General features: G+C 41.0%; 1 protein-coding gene across 7 annotated transcripts; it reads left to right on the forward strand.

Moving 5' to 3' along the window:
• Nucleotides 1–26,384, forward strand: CD47 (CD47 molecule). Of its 7 annotated transcripts, XM_075435342.1 has the most exons (12): nucleotides 1–119; nucleotides 3,448–3,798; nucleotides 5,164–5,211; nucleotides 7,374–7,463; nucleotides 10,819–10,920; nucleotides 11,298–11,390; nucleotides 11,945–12,040; nucleotides 16,584–16,676; nucleotides 18,148–18,179; nucleotides 20,564–20,588; nucleotides 21,230–21,257; nucleotides 24,023–26,384. In XM_075435342.1, the coding sequence occupies exons 1-11, from the start codon at nucleotides 74–76 to the stop codon at nucleotides 21,253–21,255; spliced, it is 1,002 nt and encodes a 333-aa protein (XP_075291457.1). In that variant the 5' UTR covers nucleotides 1–73; the 3' UTR covers nucleotides 21,256–21,257; nucleotides 24,023–26,384. The 7 variants fall into 7 exon arrangements, with proteins under 7 accessions (XP_075291457.1, XP_075291472.1, XP_075291488.1 ...); XM_075435357.1 differs by lacking the exon at nucleotides 21,230–21,257; XM_075435373.1 differs by lacking the exon at nucleotides 5,164–5,211.

Here is a 26,384-nt window from a genome sequence, read left to right on the forward strand (position 1 = left end):
GCCCCTCCCGCTGCGGCCACCAGCTCCGGAGGCCGCCGGTCCGCCTGGCCGCGCTCCCCGCCGCCGCTCCGCCATGTGGCTGCTGGCCGTCTGGGTGCTGCTCAGCGCCGCGGCCGCCGGTGAGTCCTCGCCGCCCTCTTTTCTCCCTCTCCTTCGTCGTCCTGACTCCTGCGGCCGGGGCCGCGCCAGCCGGCCTTCGGGCGCCTTCCTCCCGCCCCCGCCCTCGGCGGCGGAAGTAGCCCCGGGGAGGGAGGCCCCGGGGGGCGAGGTGTGAGGGGAGGAGGGCAGAGCCGCCCCCCCCGGCCCGCGCAGCCGCCGGGCGGGCGGGGAGGGGAGCGGCAGGTGTGGCCCTGGCGGCGGGGGACGGGACGTGGCGTGGCCGGACACGCGGGGCGAGCGGCGCGGACCCTGCGCGCCCTGCCGCCGCGGTTGCGGGGGTGGGGGGGGTGCTCCAGCCCTAGGCCTTGCCGCCGCCCTCGGCCCCCCTCCCCGGGTTGGGCGGTGGGGTGCTTCCCTTAGAAGCTGAGGGGAGAGGAAGGACGCCCTGGCCCGCGCAGAGCTCCTCGTCTCCTTGTGTCCTGGGGCAGCTTGGCTTGGCGTGCTTTCTGGAAGAAATAGCGATGACCAGGCAGTCGCCTGCTGTACAATTTATAGGGTTGACGGCGTTTCTTGATCCTAAAAAATGAGTTTGGGTGTCACGGCTGTGCAGATGGCATCTCACCATCTAACTTCGTATTTTTCTGTGCCTCAGGAAGACACTCGGTGGGGGGAGAGCGAGTTAAAAAAATTACGGCGCTTTCGCTGAGGTGCAGATGCTGGCTTGTTGTGCAGTCAGCAGCACATCGAAACCGGCGTGTTTCACGCTAGTGTCTACATTCATGTCTGGGTTCCCGCGTCGGGAGTAGGCTGCCTTCAATGCCGAGCGCCCTAGGCTGTTCTGTGGTTGGTGAGAAATGCAGCTGGCCATCAGGTGCAACGCCAAGCTTAGCCAGTTTTGACGTAACGTGCAGTATTTCTCAGTTTGCACTGCTGTGCATCGTTTGAAACAACCTTTCAGCGGCAGCTTCACAACTGTGTATTCTTCAGGAGCAGCACCCCCGGACTGCGTAGTATGAGGCTCTAAAATTGTCGCCTTAACTTGGTGCCTCTAAGCCGATAATTGATGAGAAAGTTTGAGGCTAGGAGCCCACCTAGTAGTCCACTGCCTGCGGCATTTGGGAGCGATTGCCTGAGGGTTCTGATGAATTCCTCATACCACAAGAAGAATGTCGGAAGTTGGCAGGGGAAATATCGTCTGTAGTAAGCAGTCGGGTTCCCTCTAGTGAGGTAGCAGCCACGCAACCTCTTCTAGCAAAGCACCTAGACTGGCAGAGGACAAAACCCGCAAATAGTTGCCTGTGTGCTTGTGTTGGTGCCCGTGTGCAGCCTGCTTGCTGTTTGCCTGGCACGCTGCTGGTGGAGCGGTGCATGTGAGTACTTCTTAGTTGGCTTCAGGCAAAATATGCCAGCTCTCATAGACTGCACAACAGCAAACCCATGGAATCTGATTTACAGCTACCTCCTGTTCTGTACAAATACTAGGGAGAAAATAGCAATCAATTTGTTTTAATTCCTTCAAGACAGTGTTTTTTTCTTTGCTTTGGCAAATATTTGGAAGTATAGTTGCTTCCTTTATTTGAAAATCACCTTTCTCAGTGAAATGGAACCAGCGGTGAATAAATTCTTCCTACACAATGTAAATGTGCCAGCTCCAAAAGAGGGGAAAAAAAAACCCAAACCCAACAACCTCACAATCGGAAACCTTTTATCGGGAAGTAATGTTAAAATAAAACAGATGTGAAATTTATTTCACGAATTGCTATTGAAACACTACAGCTTGAACTTATTTTTTAGTAGGGCATAGTTTGGGGTATGGGTACAGTTTGACTTTGTTCTGCTTTTGTTTTATATTTTGCGGTACAGTTTAAAAAATGCAACACAGTGAGTAAACCGGAGAATATTCTTTCTTCATTGTAAAGTGCTGCCATGCGTAATACATATTTAGTCAGTTTGTTATGAGCTTTTGCTATTCAGTAGTAATCCAGTGACTGGTGTGAGACTATTAAAGCAATATTTCAAAGATCAGTGCTTTTTAAATGTGGTCTGAGACTGCTGCTTTGAAAAAAATGAGCTATTGCAAATAGTGACAGAACTTCCATTGTTTGGTTTTGTTTTTTTTCTTTCTCCATTTCCCCTAATTGAGTGTAGTCATCAAATACATATCACAATTCTGAGCTAGTTTATACATGTGAATGCCAGTAGTTTCTCTGAAGTCGCTGAGCTATTCCAGTTTGTAAGTCTGCGTGCTTACAGTATTAGGGGTTGTGGTCTTGTTTTACAGTACGTATCTTTTCCCATATTTGATTTTGTCTGGTGGATATAGTCAAGCATTTTGAATGGTTAATGCTACTGGGACTTTGGGAAGCAATGACTGTTGGGACAGCTATTAAACTGAGTTACAATTTAACACAAACGAGGGAAAAAAAAAAAGAAAATAAAAGATTCAAATCCTTCATATTTTGCAGTCAAGCTAGTTTAATTAACCTCTTTCTTCTGGTGCCTGGTGTAATTTAAATACTAATGTTATCATTTTTTATGTTCTCAAGAACTGATGAATGGATCTTAATTTCCAGTAAAATTTCGACATGATTTAGGTCTTCCTTCAGTCACTACTACTGTTTTAGAGCTGTGGTGCGTTACCTGCATTGAATGGTATTGTTAGCAGCGTTAATCACAGTGATTTGTAATACGGGTCATTTATTGTTACGAATTCTCCATTTTCAATTCTATTGTGTGTACACTCAAATACTAGGTAAGCAATAATCTTATTTAATATATGGTACAGTGTGTGCACCTCCTCCATCAGAAAGGAAAAGAGGGAATTTGTAAGAAACTATCTAAACCTATGGGCATTTGGCTCCACCTTCAGAGATAAGGAAGAACAAATGACGAACATTTATTGACTAAGCTGCCCTGCCTGCCTTTCCTCAGAAGTGTAGGAGTAGGTTTGGTTTTTTTTCCTTAACGAACTGTAGAGAATACTTGTGTGGAGCTGATGCCTGGGCCTCTGTTTTGAGAGACCTGTGTGATCAACAGCAAAACCTGTGGTTAATGTTACGTGTATACTTTGCAGAAACCAGGCCTTAATGTAGTAGTATTTCTGCATATGGCATTTTAGGGAAAGTGTCCAAGTAAGTGGCAGCCCAAAGTCTGTGCAGAAGGGCTGTGGTAGAGTTATAATAATGCCTTTTTTCCTTCTTTCGTTACTCCCTTAAAGCATGGTTTTCTTTTTGTGGTTTCACAGGAGCGTTTGTTTTGTTTTCCTAAGTTGCATGTTGTAATTATTTTTTCTTTTGTTGTATATTAAGAAATAATTCTGAATGTGTCAATTTTAATTTTTCTTTATAGGTTCTGCCCAGTTGGTATTTAGTGTGACAGAGGTCGTTGAAAGAACTGTCTGTAATAAAACCGTCACTTTACCTTGCCATGTGACTAATCTGAAGGAGAACAATACATATGCCATGTTTGTTACATGGAAAAAACAAGGAAAAATAATTTTTTCTTTTGATGGAGCAACACAGGCCTTTTTCAAAGATCCAATGGTTCCATCAGCTGACTTAGTATCTCAGGCGGATTTACCCAAGGGTATTGCCTCTCTAAAGCTTAACAGTGCAGAAGCAGAAGATGGAAATTACAGTTGTAAAGTAACAGAATCAAGCAGAGAAGGAGAAACAAGAGTTGAACTTAGAAACCGCTCAGGTGAGTTGCCTGCCATTGTTTTGGAACCTGTTGGGAGAGAAAACAAGCAAAATTTTATGGGAAAGAGAAAAATAATGAACATGGCAATATATTACTTTAAATTGAAAATACAAAAAATGTTGCACCCAGGCCTTCAAACTTGAATGATACTATGAGTTGTTTTGGATTAAGTTACTGGGGAGTGCATCTGTGGGAAAGATCCGAACACATTTTTTTCATTCCGTGATAATGTCTCAAAATCATTTGTCTAATATAGTAAAACCTATGCTTTCCCATATGTTTTAGATTATATAGTTGGTGATAATTTCAGCACCCTCATGTTATTACATTACGTACTGAAATGTACTCCTGATATCCTTGTGATACTGAGCTGTATGCATCCGTCACAGTGGCTGCAGAAGTCTTTTCTTTCAAGAACTGCAACTTCCAATCTTTAGCTATGCTGGAAAAATTACAGATAGAACTAACAGAAATTCTGTATAAGAGCTCAAAAACTTGATCTGAAGGTATGCAGATTTCCAGTGCTGCTACTAGATGGTAACTTGTTACGGTTTTCTAGCATTAATTATTGTCTTCAGAAGATGAGGTTAAACTAACATAATGGTGACTAAGTGATAAATTTCTTGTTTAGTGAGCCATTTTACCTTGTCTTGTCAGATGCAGCCCATGTGTTCTAGCGCCTCAGCTACTGAGTGATGAGATTTGTACATGTGCAGCCTGTCTGGTATTCTGCAGAAGTGACAGTTACACTGAACGTATGTGTGTATAGTTTATCTCTTCTGCACAGGAGACTTGCGTCTTGCTTCTGGAAAGCTGCTCAGAAGCACTGAACGTGTTATATATGCATAGCACATGGAGTCTTACCTGTGCACTGTAGAATTGTCCTAGGATGTTTTTGCTATTATATTTTGCGTTTGTCATTAAAATGTTTATGAAGCTCAAACAGATGTTACTTGTGTCCTGCTGGAAACATCTGTGTAATTCACAGTGGAGTCTAATTATTGACTTAACCATATGCACTGCAAAGCAAATGTGATTCTGAAATGAATTGAAAGGGGTACAGCCACTGAAAGAGTGAGGATGCTACAATATCATTCAGTTCTTAGAATGCTGCAAAACCAGGGGAAGAGGTATAGGCAGTTTCCTTCTCTTACACCTTCTTCCTTACTCAGCCTTTTTGGACTGTTTTTGCCATACAGTGTTAAGCTCTAGAACAGGAAACAAGGCTTGAGAATGTAGTAGAATCAAGTCCAATTTGCAAGTTTTATTGTTTTGTTATTACTTTCTCTGTTTTTAGAGTTTTGAAAGTGGTATGAAGACTACAAAGCAGGAAACTGATGTATTTTTTCTAATTTCATTTTCTAGTTGTCAGTTGCGACGAGGAAAGTACTTCAACACCAAAGGAAAAATGTGGTTAGTGAAGAATTTATAGTTGCGAGGTCACGTTAGGTTTGAGAGAGTATGCTATAAAATGTAAAACTTAGTCTTGTGTTTGAGAGTTTGGCTGAAGTTGAAACAGTCGCTTGTTCTCTCTTTAAGTTCTTTTGCATAATTTTTTGGTGTTTGTTCCTCAGTGTTCTAGAGAGACTCTTAAGATGATAAGCTAATAGAAGAAAGCGTAGCAAGTGAGTTTTGAAAAGGGCTAGTGAATAATGGATATCCTGTATCAGTCTTCACTCTGTCATTTCTGAGCAATGATTTCATGCTATCGCTAGTAATATGTTCCAATTGATGCTTTTACAAAGAAACAAGAGCCAACTAGTCTCCATCTTGCTTTACAGAATTCCCGGATTCACATAGGAAATGGGTGGCAGAGTGAGCAAGATTTCTTTGCCAATGCCCTTATATTTGGGCACACTCTTTCCTGATCAGTTACCTTCACAGGAGGGCGACAGCAAAGTTTCCCATTTATCTTTTCTGCTTCTTTCTTCTCTTTTTACTTCCTCTTCTCTTCCCCCTTCCCTCCTCCCCTCTGAAGTCTCTTTTGCTTATTTGGAATTGATTTCCTTATATTAGCTCTCAGAATAATACTTTTCGCCCAGAGTTTATTTTATTGCTATGAAGCACCAGAGTAAGGGAAATGTATTACCAGGAAAATATGTTCAGCTATTTCTCGTACTTGCATGTTGCATGTACCAGCAGTATTGCAAGCATTTCCACACAATAAGTGCTTTTAGACTCTTTTAAGACTGGCCATATGTGGTTCCACATTGCGTGCTGAAGTCCTAGCAGATACCAGGCTTCATGGCTGCTTTTTTTTTTTTCTATTTGTAATACCTGGTAGTGTCATCTGGCAGTGCTACAGAGGAAATGAAGCTGCTTTAGAATCTCTGCTTGCAGTTAGTTTCAATTCATTAATAATTCTCAGTTACAGTGAACAGAATTACTGGGATTTGCCTGTAGGATTTGGCTTATCTAGAGAATGGCAACTGCATCGAAGTCATTGTTCAATATTAGTTGCTTTTCTGAAAATGCAAATGAAGCAAAAAGCCTTTCTTTAAACAGTTCTTTAAATTAGACTTCTTTTGGTGATAAAGAAGTTGCCAAATATTCCTTCGTTTCTCTGTCTTTAGTATGTTTTGTGGTTGCCTTGTATTTATGTTGTAACCGCAGTGTCTTCTTCTGTGACCCCCTTGTTGGTGGAGGGGAGTTTGTGAATTTAAAACTGTCCTCAAGGTATGTACTTGGCATTGAAAGTTGTGAAGTATTGCTACTTATTTCCATGTTTCTGGAGCTGCAGATACAGCTTTTAAATACGGAGCGTAAGTGCAAGGAGTATGCATCTAAATGGAGATTAGAAATATTTTTGGAAGCAAGTGTGCAGACAGAGGAGTGGTGGCAAGTATAATGCAAGAAATTGAGACTTTGGATTGCACTGAGGGAGTCTAAACAAAGTTATGAGCAGAGATGGAAGAATCCATTTTCTAGTTCAGTGGAGATACTTTCAGAACTTTGTGTTGGAAGGTGACTTACATGGTCTTACAGCATGAGTGACTGAACAGTCTAAGGCATCCAAGATGCAGGGGGAAAAAGACTAAACAGAAGATTTCTGAAATTAACAAAGCAGTGTTTCCTTCTCACTTAGGTTAGCTCCTGTATTCCTTATCACACATCTGGATTTCTTCAGGAGTTACCACAGTTGGGGGTAGAATAGAATAGCTAGGGAAGCACCAAACTGGACTCTTTAGATCTTTCCCAGCTTCCCTGCTTAGCCTAAATACGCCGTTTTTCTGATCTTACTGTGCCGTTTGTCGTTCTGCAAGCTAACAAGCTTGTACTGCCACATGATAGCATAAATGTATCCTCTGCTGCAGTGGAGGTTAAGACCTCCAGTTTGTAAAACTTTAGGGTAACTAGAAGTACTGAAAAAATAGGTTGTCACACAAAAGATCAGAGTGAAAAATACACAGGTAGAAGTCATAGCTTTCTTAGCCTGTTATAACTTTTAATGCTAACTATTACATACAGTATTGAGAAATCTAGAGAATAGCCTAAAAGAGGCAATAAATGTGTGTAAAGCTAATAACGTCAGTTTTTGTTTTATTCCTACCATATTTTTTTTGTTTATTCTCTAGGATCATGGTTTCTTCTACTGCATAGGGCTATCATCATAGCGTTGCTGTTCTTAGTTCTTGTTTTGTGTTCGGCTCAGTTAAGTGTTATTGGTAAGTATTGCTCTTTAATTCTTTGCAGTTACTGATTTGTCATAAAATTGCTTGCATAAAGGCATCCATGTAAGGTGGAAGATGAAAGAATTCTGCGTTGCATAGCCTTCCATTTCCTTGTCAGTGAGCCTTGCACTCTTTCAGGACATGTGACATACATTTTCGGCATCAAGCTACGAAAACACTAGTCTAGCATAGCATTTGCAGTTTGGGGCCTTTGAACTGAAAAATCCCCATGACCTCGTCCAGATGATGTGTGTTTTGGGGCTTCGGCATGCCACATGGTGCCCCAGTCATGCAGTGTGGACACAGGCACTGTGTTGTAGGGGATCTAGCTGTAAGCAGTGGGATCTGGGCCAATCTGCTCCATTTGCTTGGAGGCCAGGGTTTGCTCCCTGGGGTTGGTATTTTTAGCATCTTGATGTCTTTGTAGATAAAGGTATGATGTGCAGCCTAAAAGGTCTGTGTTCAGAGCTAGTCTGCCATGCGGTGATGTTTTTGCTGCCAATACTGTTGCAGACGATGAGGTTTTTTGCAAGTGTGCAATTTTTGTGGGGTGAAATTGGAAATGTCTACTGTCATTGGTTAGAACAAGGAAGCTTTTCTTCGCTGTTGGTTCACCGTGACATTGAATCGTTAGAAGCAGAAACATGTTTCATTTTATGGTCGTAAAGTTAATCATAGAGAAAAGTGGTGCTCACTTCTTAATGTAAAATTGTTCATTAGTCTTTTTAGCACTGGCTGAGTTATAATTTAACACTGACATCAGTGATTTTGTTAAATGTTTTCAGAGGCAGTACTTTCACCAGTGTCACACATCCTTAGATGTTCTTTATACACTGGTGTCCAACACGTGTGCAATGTAGAGTGTGCTATATGTCCTAGTCTTTCAGATGGTTCCCTGTGGTGCAGTTTGTTACAGTAGTCTTGGACGTTTTTTCGGCCTTTTTCTATTTGTAGACTTCTGAAAAATAAAAAATTTCTGTTTAGAGTTGAGTCTATAAGAAACGGAAAGAAATCACACTCGGAGTGATTTATAGTAATAACATATTCAGCTATCTATATATAATTTCATTTATTACCTTTTCATGAACCTCTGAAAGTGGTATGTGACTTTTCAAAGGTCCATCCGTGGTCAGAGGTTGACAACTAATACATATTTTTAAAATTACTGCATTTCCATAGTGTTAGATTCCAGATTGTTATTATTTATAATGGTTTAGGAGTCTCTGATTGGTTCTAATATGTTCAGGAATTGTCATTGCCTTCCATTTGTAGCAGAACTTCCACATTTTTAGCATTTTGATAGCAAAGTAATAGTTGTCCTGAAATAAGCATGAATTGCATCCATGGAGAAGCACTGTCATTTTACAGGAGTAAGTTGAGCCTGCTTGGATTTTATTGCATCTGTGCACTTTATTGCGAGGTCTGTGACCTCTGTGGGGAAAAGCAATTGTGCTACCTCTAACTTAATAAATGTGGGTGTACTTACTGTTTGTTTTTGTTGTTTGTTTTTTTGTTTGTTTGATTTGCACTATGTTAGTTAACCTGTGAATCCAGCAATACTACAATATACCTTTAAATAGTTTGTTAAACTGGGCTTGGTTATTCTGTGTAACACTTGGGAATATATGTTTTCTTGTTTTTGTGTTTTATGGGGGGGTTTGGTTTTTGGGGTTTTCTTAGTCAGTTAGTTTGGGATGGGGTGGGTTTTTTTTTTTTTGCTTAGAGGATTGGCTTTTAGGATTTAAGTATAGCATATCCATTGCTTATTTTTGCTGTTGTGTCTTGCTTTCCTTATGTAGCATATTTATAATACAAAAAAATGTGAATTTCCAGTACAGATATGCAGCAAGATTTTACTATTACTACTATTCCATAGAAGTTTTTGGTTTAAACGACAGTAGTACTTGGGGGTATGACTGGGGTCCTGTTGTGTTAGACCATGTGGGTATAATGAAAGATAGTTTTAATTACAAGAGAGAATATTCTGTAATCCTTCTGTAGGTAAGATACTATTAAAGATTTTGTCATATGTACCCTCTAGAATATTTACTGTATCCTTGTGATTTTTTTTGTGCTAACACAGTGCCTGTTAATGGGATGTTAATTCTGTACGTGCTACTTGTTTTTCTTTTTGAAGTTAGTTACAGTATTTGTTTGTTCTCTGTCTGTGATTACGGGTTTCAGCATGTACCAAGATTGTTGGTATATTAATTTTCAAGCTTGGAGCAAGAGCTGTATTTTTTTGTGTCTTAGTTTTAGCAGTGTATAAGGCAGAAACAAACACAGCTTATTATGATGTTGATGTTGTATTTGTACTGTTTCTTCTTTTCCAAAGACTGTGAAAGTGCTGCTGCATTGAAACCCTCCACTGGAATCCACCATTTCTGAGATGGCAGCTATTTAGCAGTGCAGTTATGCTGAAAATTTGTCTTGTCTGTGGCATCTGAGCATGTAGATCGTCCCGTATCTATTCATCCTCAAAGCATTCTGAGGAAGGGCTGAGGGAGCTGAGATTGTTTAGCCTGAAAAACAGAAGGCTGAGAGGGAACCTTATAAATGCTTATAAATATCTTAAGGGTGGGTGTCAGGAGGATGGGGCCAAACTCTTTTCAGTGGTGCCCAGCGACGGGACAAGGGGCAGCGGGCACAAACTGGAGGATAACAATTTCCATTTGAACACGAGGAAGAACTTCTTCACTCTGAGGGTGACGGAGCCCTGGAACAAGCTGCCCATGGAGGTTGTGGAGTCTCCTTTTCTGGAGATACTCAAACCCCGCCTGGATGAGGTCCTGTGCAGCCTGCTCTAGGTGACCCTGCTTCGGCAGGGCCCTTGGACTAGATGGTCCCCAGAGGTCCCTTCCAACCCCTAACATTCTGTGATTCTGTGAGATGGGAACATCACTCTGTTCCCTAGGGGATAGAGGTGATATGTCTGAGCTCACACAGTGTCATGGGGAAGAGAATTAAACCTGGAATTTTTAAATCCCTGTCTGACACTCACCTGAGTAACAAATTCACTGTGACATTTTTTAAATGTCAGTTGTTCATCTACTTGAATTAACTTGTACCGTGTCCCAGAGTTATTTTGATAACGTATCACCTGAATTGTATAGAAGGTGGAATTAAGAATTTGGCTGAAACACCAGCGCCAGGTTTCATTTATCCGAGTAAGCCATATTAACCGTATCAGACAATGAGAACAAGTGAATTCTTGGTAATATTAATAGTTCTAAATTTTTAGGCATTTTTTTCTTTTAGGACAACAATCCTAATTATAAAATCTGTGTATTTTAGTGAGAGAATTTGTTTGATTGTTTTCCTCTCTTTCTCTCTTTGTTTTGTCTTTAAGCATTAAAATATGAGATTGTACCTCAGAAGAAAATGGGCATCATTGTAGCAGGTATCATCTTCACAGTTGCTGCTGTTGTAGGCACCGTTCTTTTTGTCCAAGGTAGGTGTATTCTAATTGCCTTCTTAAGCAAATAAGACCACAAATGAATCTCTTCCATGCAGTACTATGGAGGTTAGTAGATTGTGATTAATAGGTGGTACTAAGTTAAAAAAAAAAGTACAGAATACAACTAAAAGAGCATTGTGGTTGTCAGGCCCTCAGATGATCATAGGGAGATACAGACTCCAAATTTATTCCTATTTTCTGTCCTGCTACCTTGGGTGAATATTAGGGTCTAGGGAGTGACTTCTGGTGCCTCAGTGGGATTTATTTCTGGACCCTAAAACTTGGTGATACTAACAATTTGCTTTTGTTGCTTTGTGCTTTTTTCCAATCAAGGATTTCTGTTTTACTAATTTCCATGCAAATGTTTGCAGATGGCTATACCGCACAGAATCAAGCTGGTCTTGGCCTAATTGTAGTCCCTGCTGTGATTTTGGTACCGTTGCAATACTTCATGTTTGGAATAGGTGAGTATTTATTTATTCACTAGCTCAAGAACACACTGATAGAAAAACTGAGCTCCCCCTCCCAGTAATCTACATGCTATTTTCATTCTTAGAAATTGGTACTGTGATAGCATGCTGGGTTCCTGACCTTCCTCGTATCTCAAAACAAAATGTTTAACCTGTGTTTGTTTGGCTAAGTTGCTTCAGGGAAGAAGTATAAGTTACTGGCTTGAAAAATGAGATTTAGGATAGGACATCTGAGTGATACCTGCTCTTCCTGCTTGGGTCTTGGGACTGGGATGAATGACTAACTCTCAGAATGTATGTGTTTAATTTTTTCTACTTATGGTTTGTTGATAATTTGATTTATATATACATATATTTGTGTGTGTGTGTATACATACAAGAGTGCTGAGTGACTTGCAGTGACTTGAGAGTTTTGTTATCATACTGGCTCACTGAGCTTAGAATTTAGGAGAATCTGATTTTTAGTTTTATGTGAATGACCTACCTTTTGTATCTCCTTAGTTAATCTTTAAAAATTAAAATTCTTTTTCTCTTTCTGTATTTCCCAGTTTTTGATAGTCTACCACAAGCAACATTTGCTCTGATAGGTTTGAAAATTCTTGGTTACATAATTGCTGTGGTTGGTTTTGCCCTGTCTGTCTCAGGTAAGCAATTTATATTCTGTAAAAGTGTCTGTTTACTTTTGTCTATACCTGATGTTTGTTTATTTGTAACAGTAAAATGCTGTGGAAGTGGCTTCACTACATTGAGTGTTAGCAAGTAGCTTCTGTGAATGTACTTTACGACTACTGTGTTAATGCTCAAAAAAAAAAAGTTAATTGTTTTAATTTTACAACAGTTGGTGCCCTAAAGAATCACCTAAACCCAACATTGACTTTTATTACTGTTACTCTTACTGGAACCTAGGGTATTTAAGAAACTAAACTAGTGTCATAATATTTTCCTCATGTTCAATGAATAAATCAGAAATTACTTGTTAATCTCCACTTCTAAGCAACTGATAACTTAGTTGCTGCAAAATGAATACCATTGAAACTGCCTAAGAAGGCAAACACAGGGCCAGTAAACTTGGAAGTGTTCTTGGACTGTTGTAAGTCTGGTTGTGGCTGGCACTGTGCTTCAGCACAGAAAAGCAGTCCCTGTTGTGAAGGAACACCAGCTGAACACTCCACTCAGCGGTACCCGGCATCCCTGCCTCTGACCCTCCCTTTGTCCCCTCCTGCCATCCTCTCCCCACAGCAGAAGACCCCACAGCAGAGAGAAGGGTGAATTGAGGACGAGGCGTCCTTGGCAGCATCTTTAGTAGTAAAATACATACTTGTGTTCATTGGAAGCACTTCATACCCCCGATGTGTTGTTTCTTAGAGATATTCTTCATTTTAGTGGTTCATTTGGTTGGGTATTGAAGAAAGACTGTTTCTCCTTGAAGTGGTTTCTGAAGGTTTGTCTACTCTGGGTGAAATGATAGACCTTTCAGTGGAGTTGTGCTTTGAATTTTATGCTTGTTGTTTAGGATTTACAGAAGTATTTGTAAGGGGTGCCTAAGTGTTGTCAAATGTAATAGTGAAATAAAGTGATGGGAGATTTCTGGTAAAGCCTTAATGCTCTAGACTAATCCAAAATGGAGGATGTTTTTGTTATGCTCTGAAATGGAAAGTCTTCCTAGTTTTAGAGGGTGACCTTTTCACAGGTCATGTAAGATAGATGTTGTCTGTATCTCTGGAAGTTTAGCTCAATGACCCATAAATGTTGGTAGAAATTGCTCATCCTAGGTTGAACTCACAGGTGGCTGCAATGACTTGATGCTGGAAACAAGGAGCAGAGACTAAGGGGTTTCTGTTGTGAACAGTGGTAGGTTGTAATAGTCAATTCCTGTGCTGTGATACCCCTGTAAACATGGGGCGTTCCTGTTATCTGTGGTGGACTTGCCTCAGAACTACACTGACACTGTTCTCCCTTTGCGTTTTTTTTTTACCCTGTTTTATCAGTGACAGTACTGTCTTATCTAATGCAGTTATAGTTCAGACAGTTGGGATTGAAAATGTGAGTTTAAATTTAAAATAATTTAAAATACAGTTAATCATAGAATCATAGAAAGTTTTGGGTCTGAAGGGACCCCTAGAGCTCATCTAGTCCAACCCCCCCACAGTGAGCAGGGACACCGCTAACTAGATCAGGTTGCTCAGAGCCCTGTCCAGCCTGGTCTTGAATGTTTCCAGGGATGGGGCCCTCTCTGGGCAGCCCGTTCCAGTGTTTTACCACCCTCATTGTAAAGAATTTCTTCCTTATGTCTAGCCTAAACCTACCCTGTTTTAGTTTAAAACCATTACCCCTTGTCCTGTCACTGATGTCTCTACTAAAAAGATTGTCCCCATCTATCCTATAGGCTCCCTTTAAGTACTGAAAGGCTGCAATCAGGTCTCTGCGCAGCCTTCTCTTCTCCAGGCTGAACAAGCCCAACTCTCTCAGCCTGTCCTCATAGGAGAGATGCTCCAGCCCTCAGATCATTTTTGTAGCCCTCCTTTGGACCCGCTCCAACAGTTCCATGTCCTTCTTGTGCTGAGGGCTCCAGAGCTGAACGCAGTACTCCAGGTGAGGTCTCACCAGAGCAGAGTAGAGGGGCAGAATCACTTCCCTCGACCTGCTGGCCACGCTTCTCTTGATGCAGCCCAGGACACGGTTGGCCCTCTGGGCTGCAAGTGCACATTGCCGGGTCATGTCCAGCTTTTCGTCTATCAGTACCCCCAAGTCCCTCTCAGCAGAGCTGCTCTCGATCCTTTCATCCCCCAGCCAGTACTGATACCGGGGATTACCCCGACCCAGGTGTAGGACCTTGCACTTTTCCTTGTTGAACCTCATGAGGTTCACACAGGCCCACCTCTCCAGCTTGTCCAGGTCCCAGTACGGACCCCTGAGGGACTCCACTCGTCACTGGTCTCCATCTGGACATTGAGCCGTTGACCACTACCCTTTGGCTGCGACCATCCAACCAATTCCTTATCCACTGAACGGTCCACCCATCAAATCCATGGCTCTCCAATTTAGAGAGAAGGATGTTGTGGGGGACCGTGTCAAAGGCTTTACAAAAATCCAGATAGATGACGTCCATTGGTTTTCCCTTGTCCACCCTTGTTGTTACACCATCATAGAAAGCCACTAGGTTGGTGAGGCAGGACTTGCCCTTGGTGAAGCCATGCTGGCTGTCTCGAATCACCTCCCTGGCCTCCATGTGCCTTAGCATATCTTCTAGGAGGATCTGTTCCATGATCTTCCCAGGCACAGAGGTGAGGCTGACAGGTCGGTAGTTCCCAGGGTCTTCCTTTGTACCCTTTTTGAAAAGGGGCACAATGTTTCCCTTTGTCCAGTCACTGGGGACTTCCCCTGACTGCCATGACTTTTCAAATATCATGGAGAGTGGCTTGGCAACTACATCAGCCAGTTCCCTCAGGACTCTGGGATGCATCTCATCAGGTCCCATGGACTTCTGTACGTTTAGGTTCCTCAGGAGGTCCCGAACCTGGTCTTTACTTACAGCTGGAGGGATTTTACCCTCCTGGTCTCCTTCATGCCATTCATCGACTTGGGAGGGGTGAGGAGAGAGGTTGCCAGTGAAGACTGAGGCAAAAAAGTTGTTGAGTACCTCAGCTTTCTCCTCATCTGCTGTTGCCAGTTCGCCGGTCTCGCTCATGAGTGGGGGTACGCTTTCTTTGACCATCATTTTCCGGCTGACATACCTGTAGAAGCCCTTCTTGTTATTTTTTGCATCCCTTGCCAAGTTCAGCTCCAGCTGTGCCTTGGCCTTCCGGACCCCATCCCTACACAACCAGGCAGCTTCCCTATACTCTTCCCAGGAAGCCAGTCCCTGCTTCCACTGCCTGTGCAGTTCCCTCTTCTTCCTTAGTTTGACCAGCACTCTTGCCTCAGCCATGTCAGTCTCTTCCCTTCTCTGCCAGACTTCTTACACTTGGGGATCAAGAGCTCTTGTGCTCTCTGGAATGCATCCTTAAAGACCTGCCAGCTCTGTTCTGTTCCCCTGTCCCTGAGGAATGTTTCCCAGGGAGTCCTTCTGACTATCTCCTTGAAGAGCTGGAAATTTGCCCTCCTAAAATTTAGGGTCCTGACTATGCTCTTCGTTATTCCCATTTCCCTCCGTAGCGTTAGTTCCACCAGCGCGTGGTCACTGCAGCCCAGGCTACCTCCGATCTTGACATCCCCAATGAGCTCACTTGCATTGGTGACCACCAGGTCTAGTATCGCATCCCCTCAGGTAGGGGTGCTTATTACCTGGCTTAAGAAGTTGTCTTCAATGCATTCTAGGAACCTGCTGGATTGCCTACAGCTTGCTGTGTTGCTTATCCAGCAGATGTCGGGGTGGTTGAAGTCCCCCAGTAGGACGAGAGCTTGCGAGCGCGAAGCCTCCTGGAGTTGGAGGAAGAATGCTTCGTCTATCAGCTCCTCTTGATCTGGCGGCCTGTAGTAGACACCAACCACTAGGTTCCCTTTGTTGCCTCTCTCTCGGATTCTTACCCATAAGCTTTCGACATGCTCGTGGCTCTTCTTCAGGGACAGCTCTTCACTCTGTAGTGTTTTCTTCATGTAAAGGGCAACGCTCCCACCCCTCCTTCCTCGCCTGTCCCTTCTGAACAGCCTGTAGCCATCAAGAGATACATTCCAGTCGTGGGATTCATCCCACCAAGTTTCCGTGATGGCAATCAGGTCGTAGCTTTCCAGCAGCACGATTGCTTCCAACTCCTCCTGTTTGTCTCCCATGCTGCATGCATTTGTATAGAGGCATTTCATCTGAGCTGTCGGCCTCGTTACCTTCATAGCAGAGCACCCCTTTTTTCCCTTGAGGTATTTCATAGGTATTTTCTTGTTGGCACCTGATACCTCAGGCGCCTCCAGCTCCCTTCCGCAAGACATGAAAGAATGTTGTCAGTTATGGTGAATTACAGTTGTAGAATCGTACAGCTAAGCAGGATAAATCAGTAAATGCCTCTGTACCACTAAAGAAAGTATACAGAAAAAGAAAGATGCAGAAGTAGTTCTGGATAGCTTTGAAAGAGCAATTGATCCGGTATGTTTTTATCAGGCTTATTTTCAGATATAACTGAGTACTAAAATAAATAAAAGTTGTGCTTTTACTTGTGTCAGATGATACAATTTTATTTATTGTGTTTTTAACAGCCTGTCCTCCGTTGCATGGGTCTGTTGTGATTGCTGGCTTAGCTATTATGGCTATTGCAAGTTTGCTTAGTCTGGCTTACGTGTTTATTATGGGTAAGTAGCACCTAATATTCTGCATTTTTTTTTTTAGCACTTAAATATTCAGAAAGGCAATTTTCTCTATTGTACTTTTCAGAGGTAGGCAGCTTATTTGAACAAAAGATGTGATTTCACAATTACATAGTTTAAAAAATTGCTGAAAAGTTGTCTGTATATATTGGCTTTGTTTCATAGAGGCTGTGGGGAATCTGGAGTAAAGAAATTTACAACTCATAGTAGTAAAGTGTTTTGAGATCAACACAGCCAGGGTTCTTAAGTAAGAGTGTTTCAGCTGTAGGACGGATGTTGCTGTTTAAGCTCTGCATTTACAGTTGGCGAGCTGAAGCTTAGAACGATGAGAGCAGAAGGATTTCAAGGATCCTGTAGACTGGGTTGTGGGATGGTGCCGACAAAAGCTTATAAAAACACTGATTTACAGAATCTGCCTAGTAATTTCCCCTGGCTAGAGGTAGGTAAAAAAGAAGAGTGATTTGAATTCACACCTTTGATTATAGCGAATCATGTTTTTTTTCTTATGCTTTATCTTAAAAGCCTGGAGCAAAGAATAGCAATACTTTGTTTCAGAAACTGGTCTGTTCACCAGATCTGAAAAAGATGAGAGATTTAAAGGTATTAAAAGTCAGTCAGGCCTGCTAAATATTCAAAAAACATAGCAATGCTGTGTGATTGGAATGGTGGCACACCACAGTGTGACATTATGTGGACTTTATAACTGGGGTCTGAGAGCAGAGTGACCTTATTTGGAGCTGTGCATGAAGGCTCTTCAAACAGCTTGTTAGTTTGGACGCAGAACCATGAAACTGAGGATAGATACATTGCTTCCAGACTCAAGGTGATGTGTGTACAGTCAGCGCAGTCCTTAGTCTGCAGGTTTAGTATGTGCACACCATATGTGAGCGTGGTCAGGAGTAAGAGACCCTCAGACAGGGAGGATTTTCATTAAAGAAGAAATGAAGGCAGGATGTCTAATATTTGATATATGGGATAGATGAAGATGAGTCAAAAATGGGACCGAGGTGAAGCAAGCCTTTCAACAACCATAAAAGTAATTTTTATTGACTTTGGGCTACTCATACATACAACTGTGATGCTGTGCGCTAATGGCATGCATGAATTCTACGTTTGTGGTTTGGTTATGCTGGCTGAGTGAAATGTGACTGTTGGGGTAGATTCCAGTACACCAAAATAAGCACAAAGAATAGTGTGTAACACAATTCATTTTTAGAGCTGAATGCATGAGTGAGACAATTCGCAGACTGTACGTGATAAGATTATTCAGTTCCTAAACAGAGGAGTGCTTAGAGGCTTTAACAATTTGCAGATCATCGTGTTAAGTAGTTTTGGGCAGGGGAAGCTTCAGTTTTGTGTGTTGTTACTCTGTTCCAAGTGTTATCAGTAGATATTTTTATTCGGTTGATCATGACACTTATTCATCTGCCTGGTCACTTTTTTGTAATTATTTTAGGTTCCAGAATGAAAGATCATCCTCGTCCAGGGGTAAGCTTAAAATTAATAAATTTGGGGTGACTAGATGGCTCAGGGGATTGTAGTGAGATACTGAACCTTTCTTCACTAGTTCGAGTTCAGACCAGGTTGGTAGCAAGCAAAAGTTCTGGCTGTGTAACAGATGTCTAATGTTGAGTGAGTTGGTGGTCTTCATTGTCCCTATTGAGTGTGTCTGTAGTACGGTGATTGCCACCCATACCTAACGGCTACTCAGGTGGTTGTGCCTAAATGGAGTTTCAAGGGCTGTCATAAAAAGGTGGTGGATGTGAAGGGAACTTTGGTGTTCTTTTACAATGCAGTCTCTTGACATGAATTTATAAAGGACTTTTGCTCACCGTAATGAAAATGCTTTTTCATTAAGGTGAGTGCAGAATACCATTGAATTTTTTTTTTTATCTGGGTGGCTTATCACAAAGACTTAGGGGTTTTCTTCCTATTGTCTTTTCCACCAGAATTCTTTAATATTCTCTTGAATTCCCAGTTATATGGCTGCTGTAGCCTTGATCTTTTTTTCTTTTCTTATTTTTCTATAATGCCCCTTAATTTCATGCAACCGTCTGAATGAAGAGTGTCTTTAGGTCACACAGAACAAGTGGAAAAGCACTTTTATTGATTGTTTTAAAGGCAGTTTTTCAGTCTTTTTTTTTTTTTTTTCATTTTTTTAGTTCTAGAGTAAGCATTCCTAAAAGAGTAATTTTCATAGACTTAAGGAGTGCTTTCCTAGTGATCCGTGAATGTGAACTGATTTCTGGAGTTTTGCAGAAGCAAGTAAAGAGGCACAACTATAAAATACCAGTAAAATTTCTTTGTAGCAGGGGAGCATGGCAAATACTAAGTTCATCCCATTTCTTGGCTGGCAGCCATCATTTGAGACACATTTCCAGGTCTCTTCAGTCCACAGCCTGAGACCCAGCTGTTGAAGAAAGATGGTTTGTAACAGTGGGGCAGGAGAGCTAACCGCAGTTAGCACAACAGATTATTTTTTTTCCCCTTTGCTTTTTTTCATCCATTTCTATTTTAAGGAATAGCATTTCAGAGGATTGTTCTCTTATTTATGGAAGGAATATAAGTGTGCAGAGTTTAGAGAGAAAAAAAAAGAGATTCACGGTGTTCCCTATGTTATAAAAATGAGCTAAGAAGTGTATTACAGAAATGCTTCTTTCAAAACGCAGTCTTGCCTTTAATATGTTTGTGTTTACTTGTAGAACGGAAACAAACAGGGCAAGAGGAGATTTTTTTTTTTTAAACTTAGTTTTTGGTTGTAAATAAGCTTTGAAGTAGAAATAAACATGCTAAATAACATCCTTTGTGGAACTCTGTTCTCTTTACCAGCTGTTCTCCTCACAAGGTAGTTTTATACTGCAGCGAGAATTTGACAGATAAAGAAATAGCCACAATTATGTAGTAGTGAACACCATGTTACTATCCGAATTGGAGATAGGAATGAAATAAAAAGAAATTTTTAGAACTTAGATCACTGGAAATCTCAGCCACTAAAAACATAGGGTTTGCAGTTGCAGTTAGGGGATGGTCAGAGGAATTCAGGTGGCAGTAATTTGTGCCCAGGAACTGACCGAAGTTATGCAGAGACCTAGTGCAAAATTAAGCGTTTTAATATGTTGCCTGTTTCCATCAAGGACTCTTCAGCGTATATTGCTGTACTTTGAGACAGTAAATAGGTGTGAAGTTATTTTGAAAATGCACTTTGATTCTGTGTAATCTAAAGACTATGGAACACTGAATACTGGTGAATTGCTCAATTTTGACACTGGGACACACTTACAAAATGATGCTTGATATTTTCTTGAGTCTGGGGGGGGGAAAAGGTGCGTATTTTGAAATCTGCCATCTTAACCAATTAGTGATTATTTTAACATTTCTGTAGATTGTGTGTGTTGTTTCTGATGATTGTCTACCAGACTAAATACACAACTGTGGTGTATTTCCTATTGAGGAGATCACATCTGATTGCTTGGCTACTTTTTTGTTTTGTGTTTTTGGGTTTTTTTGTTTTGTTTTTTTTTTTTTGTTTTTTTTAGTCATGCTACTTTGTTACTGAACATTGATAAAATCACGGAAATCATCAGTTAGTTTTTAGAGCTTAAAAGGAGTATCTGCATGCCTATTGCTGCCACCTAGAGGTATTTTGTCTAAGGAAAAATTTACAGTGAGGGGAAAAAATAATCTGGAGAATGCAGTTATTGATTAATTTTTTTCAGAACTCTAGTCATTAATTTTATTAACATTCAGCTTTCTTCACTTTTGTAGAATCACTACTTACTGTATATGTCAATTAGAGTAATTTAACTGTGGCGAGCCAAAAGTAAACATGAAGGCTTTTTATACATATATATATATTTTTAAATGTTTTGCAGAAAGCTGTAGAAGAACCACTAAATGGTACGTGACATTCAAGGCTTATCTTTTAATTAAGGGATTAATTATGGAAAAAGGTCAAAAAATAATTGTAGTTCTCAGTACAACAGCACTGAGATGGCAGATCGGTGTATCAATCTATATGGCTCTCTGAGTCAGTAAGTTTGCGCTCTCTATGAAATTGTGCCTGCAGCTCCAGACCCTCTGTTCTACGCTACTGTGATCGCTAGCCAGTGTTTTAGGACAAATCTAATATCTCAGGATATTACATCCACCCTCTTCGCTTTGCAAAAAAGTCCAACTTTCAAGAGGACAAGAAGGGACAGGTCTTGAAAGTTGGTGTTAATTCTTCTTCATGAGCATTTATCTTGGTGGAATACTTATGATTATAGCAAAATCTGTCCTTGTCACTATTCTTTTGATAGTTCTTTGGGTTGGGGATACTTTACCATGGTATTGGGATATTCTGATAGCGCTTAAGATGGGGGAAATTTACAGTGAGAAAGGGATGACTCCAAATTTATATTTTTTGCTATTCTGTTCACTAATTGGCATGCTGAGTAGTAGCAAGTTCTAACCTGAATTTTAGAATTAATCTGAATATTAATTATGAAGCATTTCTTGCTGTTTGGCTCATTACTAATCCATTTGCTTGGCTTTTAAAGATGCAAAAGGAGTGATGTTAGAATGATGGTAAGTCCAAATATATCTCCAGATATTTGTTTTAATTAACATGTATTTGGGGATTTTGATGTTACCCACTGCTAATATGATGAAACTTGGAGGACAGGTTTTAATGCAAGTGCTGTTCTTATTCAAATTTATATTCCATTGAATCATAGAATCATTAAGGTTGGAAAAGACCTCTAAAATCATCAAGTCCAACCATCCACCCAACATCACCATGCCTGCTAAACCATGTCCTGAAGTGCCACATCTACACATTGTTTGAACACCTCCAGGGATGGGGACTCTACCACCTCCCTGGGCAGCGTGTTCCAATGCCTGACCACTCTTTCAGTAAAGAAATTTTTCCTAATATCCAATTTAAACCTCTCCCAACGCAACTTGGAGCCATTGCCTCTCGTCCTATCGCTAGTGAGTTGGGAGAAGAGACCAACACCAGTCTCACTACAACCTCCTTTCAGGTGGTTGTAGAGAGCAGTAAGGAAAGAAAAGAAAGAACACATACTTTCTGTGTCATACGTAGGGGAAGAATGTGTATTTCTAAACAGTAAGGAAGATGAGTCGGTGAGAGAGAACTATTAAACAGTGTGTTTCTGGTCGAATTTGGAAAGTCAAACAGTTTGTGTGCTTCCTTTGTGCTTATATAGTGTGTAAGATGCGTGGTGGGTTGTTGCATTTGTTTTTTGCAGTGTTCTTTTTGGTTGTTATTAATATAACTAAGCCTTCTCTATGTATTTGATGGGTGATCTCCCGTGGAAGTTCACAGAAAAGTGGTTTATAAGTAGGCTTTCTCTCCCCTTCCCCTGTTTAGATGTTATTTGAATTCTCTGGGTTTTGTTACGTTGTTTGTATTGCAGTCAGATTTCACTCAATTTATTATTTTTCAGGGTCAGATAGTAGCGTTTAAAAATGAGCAGAACTGAAAGAAACACACCTTAATAAAATTTAAGAACTGCTTAAATAACTTCAACTTATTTTTGACAAACCTGAATTTTGAACTTTAAGAACTAAAGTTGCACTGTGGTTTCTACTTGTTGGTTATGCTTGATGTTTAAAGATCTGCCAGACATTGTAAAGAAAGATGTATGTTGCGGTGTCCTGGCGTAACTTAAGATTTCTTCCAATTTGAAATGCCCTCAACGCTGGGATTAGTCCTTTTCGATTTTATAGCAGCCTGTGAGACTGCAACACAGACTACATGTAAATAGACTCCTCCTCATTTATAATAAGCCGTGAAATGAGAGGAACTATATTAACTTGGCCCAAAATTCCCAAACTGGTACCTGAAGTGGGTAGCCAAGTTTGTGAAGATTCTTGGTTCCTGCAGCTCATATCGTTTGCCTGGCTAGATTGTTCTCACTGAAGAACTTAAATTTTAGATTAGATGCTCAGGTTTGAAAATGAAAACATTGTATTGATTCTTTCCTATTCAGAAGCTATACTTCCTTTTCATGGGAATAGGATAAAAGAGCACTTGTTGATGCTCTTGGTACTTCTGTTTCTTCCTGGAAACTGAGCAAGCTTGTCATGAGGTATCACTAGACCCTTAGCCTAGTACTCTTGCATCAAATACAACATTTTTCTCATCAGGGCAAAGAATAAGGTCACTCCAAATGTGCTAATTTACTTGAAATATTTTTATGTCATGCCACTTCTAGAAGGCATGAATTGACGATGTGATGAAAAATGAGGTACTAGTTAGCCCCAGTTGGAAAAAAGTGTATCGGCTGATTTTAAAACAGGCTTCCTTACAAGTAACATGTACTGCTGGTTTATGTTACTTGTGACTACTACGTGATTCATCCAAATAGGCCATAGAATGATTTTCTAAACCAATAGGAATACTAGCACTTTTGCAGTACAAGGGACAGCTGCATTGGTGTCTCCTAAATGCATTGATAAAACCTGTACCAGTTAGTGTAATCTGAAGTGGGAGGAGTGGAAGGTAGGTCCTGCTTCAGAAGTGGCTATTGCTTGTTTTTCAAGGCAGTCATTCGAGATCAGGAAACAAATAGATATTTGCCAGTCTGTTGCATTCAGAACTGACCAGAAGGGAGATAAGGATGGGATCTATGCAGATACTACATACTGCTGAAGAACCAGGTAGAGTTTTGCTTGGAGATCCAATTTTATTTAAGTTGACCATTTCTTCTTGGGTCTCATTTAGGCTTATAAAAACCTGCCGCCTCTTCCAGTGCTGAGGTAGAGCTTCCAAAAGCACAGAAATTGCGAATTACCCATTTCATTTTGACTTGTAGGGTCAGAAGTCTGGCTGCTTTTTCTGCCCTCAAAGATGGCTCCTAAAAATAACAGTTTTACAGATGGAAGGCAAGGGCTCTTACTTGCAAGCTAGAGGCAGGAACTTTTTGAGCTTCACCTGATTTCTGCCTTAACCTTCCCTTGAAAGTTCACATGCACTGAAGGGGGGATGAGTCAGATACTCAAGTACCCTACCTTACAAAATGGTGTGTGAAAGTAAATCAGCGTTAGGAGTGAAGATAGGACAGGTCAGACAGCTAAGGCTGGGAGCCACTACAGCTTATTCCAGTTCATGACTTGGAGCTCCAAGACAGTGTCCACTTTTCTGTTGTGGAGGGGCTGAAACATCACTGTTAGTACTGTTAGTACCACTCTTTTCCATTATTTGAGTGCCAAGCATGCTTTCAAAATTTGAAATAGTCATTTTTTTATGCTGTAACTTGGGTAGGCAGCACAAAATGTTGCTGCTCTCCCCCAACAATCTTTTTTTTTTCTTTTCTCTTCTTTTCCAGAACTGTAGAGCTATGTGAAGTGTGAGAAGTACACCGTTGTTGATACACCGTGGCCTTGAAGATGCACTACTCAAAGAGAAGAAATTCAGGAAACTAGTTGTTTGCATGTGTGGCAAAAGTGCTTTTGAGATAAATGATGTAATTTTATAGTCACAGCAGCTGTAGCGAGGAACATGTGTGTTTGCCCACATGTGGTCTTTATTTTCTTTTGTTACGGTATATATGGTATGGTCAAGAGCGAGAATATAAAAAGCACTGTTTGCCCACTACAGGGTCTCCCTGCAGTAATCCTTAGTGGTATTATTTTCAAAAGTTATCATTAGTCACTGCTTTGGTAATGGGCCTGCTCAGCCCAAAGGTTGCAATACCATTTAGACTATTGTTTTCTTTATTTGTGTGCATGGGCAAGGTGTGGTCGTATGTCTGTGATACAAGCAGGAAGCAGAGATTGTACAAACACATCTTTTCTGACATTCAGCAAAACTTTTGTACGAAAATAAGTAAAATGCTTATACACAAAGTTGCAGAAGTACAATTTTACTCCCAGCTCTCCAGGAGTTATTCCCCAAGTTCTCCCAATTCCACGAAACAGTAGTATTCCTCTCTATGGACTGTAGTCATGTATGCTCTTGTGGCCGGTATTTTAGTCCAGTGAGAGAGCTCGCCGTGCCTCTTCCATATTCTTTGATGAGAAGCTGTTCAGCTGTTTGAGCCTAATTCAGCACTGGAATTATGGAGCACAGCAGCTAGTAATTTTCATGCTGAATGTGGTTTGTGTGCGCGTTCATGTTGTGCAGTGTGTGGTACTGGAAGCAATTTCAGGCTTTCTTAACTCAGTGAATTTGTAAAACTCGTTGATGCTTCATAAAAATAGGAGTTGCCATATTTCGTGTATTTTTGACAGCCTAAAATCTCTTTTCTTCAATGGAAAAAGGAGCTATTTCATTTCTGACCCAAGTTTGTGATGCTGCTATTACATCACAAATACATAAAATAGAAAAGAAGTAGGAGCAGCTGAGGGGAAGTGAGGAGGCTCAGTTTCTGTATATACGTGAGTGGTACACATAAAAATCAGTTTTCTAGGACTTGCACATTCCATGAGATTTTACCACATTTTACAGCTGTTTTGAGAGTTGTTCCAATATAGTTGGCTTCTCTTGGACGTCATGTATACTTTGTAGAAATCTTCACGCTGTCTCCTGTTCGTACTAAGGTAATACGTTTCAAAGGCACACATGGTTTTCTCCTTCTAACAATTTAAAGCTTTGTTTGTAAAGCTGTTGCCAAACAGTGATGTAATAAAATTCATGTTTTTAAAGATTCTGAGTAATTTGGCATGTCTGAGTTGGATGTTACAAACAAACTAAGGTTCATATACGTGTCATGGGTGCATGTTGCAGAGATTCGGGTCTCTGTGTGTTGAGCTCCAAGGCTTGGTGCAGACACCTTGCATCAAGAATTCAACAAAATAATATTGAGGTATCTGATTTTACAATATTTACTCTCACAAACAGGCCTCTTGCTACAGCTGCAGGATTGAACCGCTTAAAGCAACCCGTGGTCCGGCCCTCACTAAAATCAGTGGAACTGGCCGCAATGGAAAGGGTTATTTGGGTTAGTTGTGAGATAAAGCATTTGAGGCACGTATAGCTTACACTTCCATACCTTCAAATTTGTCAGTGGGAGTATTCGTAGAAGATTTGAGCTCCTGTATGTGAATCTTTTGATGCAGGTTTTTCTATGATCACAGCAATCTCTACCGAAAGATGGGAGATGACTCTCCCCTAACAGTTTGGTGTGAATTTACCTGATTAGGTACCATGTGGAGCTCCCAGTTTATAACTAGTGATTCCCTCTGGCGAACTGAAAGTTGAGCAGCTAAGGAATAAAAACCAAACCAGCTGGAATTCTGTTGAGGTGTTCTGCCTTGCAAAAACTGTTGCGAATAGAACCTGTTTGATTCGCTGTGGGATGAGGCTGAGCTGTTGCTAGGTATTGCTGAAACCTGAGGAGCTCGGTGGCCCCGTACGGGCTCCAGAGTTGGTTGCCCCAGAAATGGGAGAAACCCACTGTCCTGTTGTTGTGGTAAGGGCTCTGCTCTGGATTTCTTGTAGGTACAAATCTAAAAGTGAGAGTTTAAAAAGTTATTGATACACCCAGCCCTTTCCCACCAGTAATTTAAAACCAAAGTTGTTCTTAACTGTGTGCTTCCACGTGTGTGTGTATGTGTGTATATAAATATATAGACATTTTAAATATCTATAGATCTAGAGTCTTTACCCAAGAAAATGTTTTTATTTATGAAACAATTTTGTAAATATTGTGCTAATATACTTAAAAAATAAAGTCATTTGAAGTTGTT

Source organism: Opisthocomus hoazin, chromosome 1 (genome assembly GCF_030867145.1).
Source record: "Opisthocomus hoazin isolate bOpiHoa1 chromosome 1, bOpiHoa1.hap1, whole genome shotgun sequence".
In the NCBI taxonomy this organism is placed as follows: domain Eukaryota; kingdom Metazoa; phylum Chordata; class Aves; order Opisthocomiformes; family Opisthocomidae; genus Opisthocomus; species Opisthocomus hoazin.

What these genes read in the sequence shown, in the direction of transcription:
- CD47 (XM_075435342.1), top strand. Translation starts at nt 74, where the DNA reads ATGTGGCTGCTGGCCGTCTGGGTGCTGCTCAGCGCCGCGGCCGCCG. An exon ending in AACACCAAAGGAAAAATGTG is followed by an intron (nt 5,212 to 7,373) that starts GTTAGTGAAGAA and finishes TTTATTCTCTAG; the next exon opens with GATCATGGTTTCTTCTACTG. An exon ending in ATACTTCATGTTTGGAATAG is followed by an intron (nt 11,391 to 11,944) that starts GTGAGTATTTAT and finishes TGTATTTCCCAG; the next exon opens with TTTTTGATAGTCTACCACAA.